At 40.4% G+C, this 1482-nt stretch overlaps 1 protein-coding gene across 1 annotated transcript; it reads left to right on the top strand.

Moving 5' to 3' along the window:
• The first annotated feature begins 407 nt into the window (after nt 1-407).
• LOC114411140 lies at nt 408-869 on the top strand. Its single transcript, XM_028374897.1, has one exon. It carries the CDS (start codon nt 408-410, stop codon nt 867-869), a length of 462 nt encoding a protein of 153 aa, XP_028230698.1.
• Nucleotides 870-1482: the final 613 nt, after the last annotated feature.

Raw genomic sequence — 1482 nt, 5'->3', positions numbered from 1 at the left:
CTTCATCCTGTAGTAATGAATATATTCTAGTGGTTGTTGACTATGTCTCCAAATGGGTTGAAGCAGTGGCTACCCCTCATAATGATGCCAAGACTGTGGTGAAGTTTATGAAGAAGAACACTTTCTCAAGATTTGGGGTGCCTAGAATTCTGATTAGCGATGGAGGTACACACTTCTGCAATAATCAGTCACAGAAGGTTTTGAAATAATATAATGTGACACACAATGTAACATCACCTTATCATCCCCAAACAAATGGGCAAGTAGAAGTGTCAAACAGGGAATTGAAAAAGATTTTGGAGAAGACTGTCGCTTCCACTAGAAAAGATTGGTCTGTCAAATTAGATGATGCTTTATGGGCATACAGAACAACATTCAAGACCCCGATAGGCTTATCTCCATTTCAAATGGCGTATGGCAAGTCTTGTCATCTACCAGTGGAAATGGAATATAAAGCATATTGGGCATTGAAATTTTTGAACTTTGATGAAACCGCATCCAGAGAACAAAGGAGGCTGCAACTCTTGGAATTGGAAGAAAGGAGATTAAATGCTTACAAATCTTCAAAGTTGTATAAAGAAAAGGTTAAAAAGTATCATGACAAAAAGTTACTCAAGAAGGACTTCCAACCAGGGCAACAAGTGTTACTGTTCAACTCAAGACTTAAATTGTTCCCAGGGAAGCTTAAATCTAAATGGTCTGGACCATTTACCATCAAGAAAGTCCGACCATATAGAGCAGTGGTGCTTTGTGATCCTCAATCTAAAGACCCTAATAGGACGTGGGTAGTGAACGGACAGAGGTTAAAGCAATATCATGGTGGAGCAATAGAAAGATTGAACATTGTTCTATGCTTGGATCCTGGATAACAGGATGATGCGTCAAACTAGTGACGTTAAAGAAGTGCTTACTGGGAGGCAACCCAGCTTTTCTTTCCCTTCTCTATCTTCATTTTTATTTCTTGCATGTAGTTAGGACATCTTGCTTGTGATTGTGATTTATTTCAGCTTGTGTAGTAATGAACAAAAATGGTTTTTAAATTATGTGTGAAGAGATCAGCAGAAAATAACTTAGAAAAATTTTCAGATTGCTTATCCGCTAAGCGCAAACCTTACGCTAAGCGCCATCTCTTCACGCGCTAAGCCGAGCTTGCTCGCGCTAAGCGCAAAGACCCCTGATTGTTTGGATGAATGGTTCAGCTAAGCGCACATCGCTACGCTATGCCCAACATCTTCACTGTAAGTTGCACCTTAAGCAGTGGGCTTAGCGTGGATGATGTGCTAAGCGCCACTTCCTCTCTGTGAAAATTTATTATAGCTACGCTAAGCGTGCCATTCTATGCTAAGACCCATATTCATTCTATAAGTTGAGTTTTCAAGTTGGGCTTAGCGGGAAAAGATGCGCTAAGCGCCAACATCGTTATGTTTTGAAATCATTGGAAGTGCGCTTAGTGCAAGTAGTGGCGCTAAGCCTGAATCATTC

Source organism: Glycine soja, chromosome 5 (assembly GCF_004193775.1).
Source record: "Glycine soja cultivar W05 chromosome 5, ASM419377v2, whole genome shotgun sequence".
NCBI lineage: Eukaryota > Viridiplantae > Streptophyta > Magnoliopsida > Fabales > Fabaceae > Glycine > Glycine soja.
The sequence above is the reverse complement of the archived record's forward strand: the minus strand, read 5'-3'. Positions and strand labels throughout refer to the sequence as shown.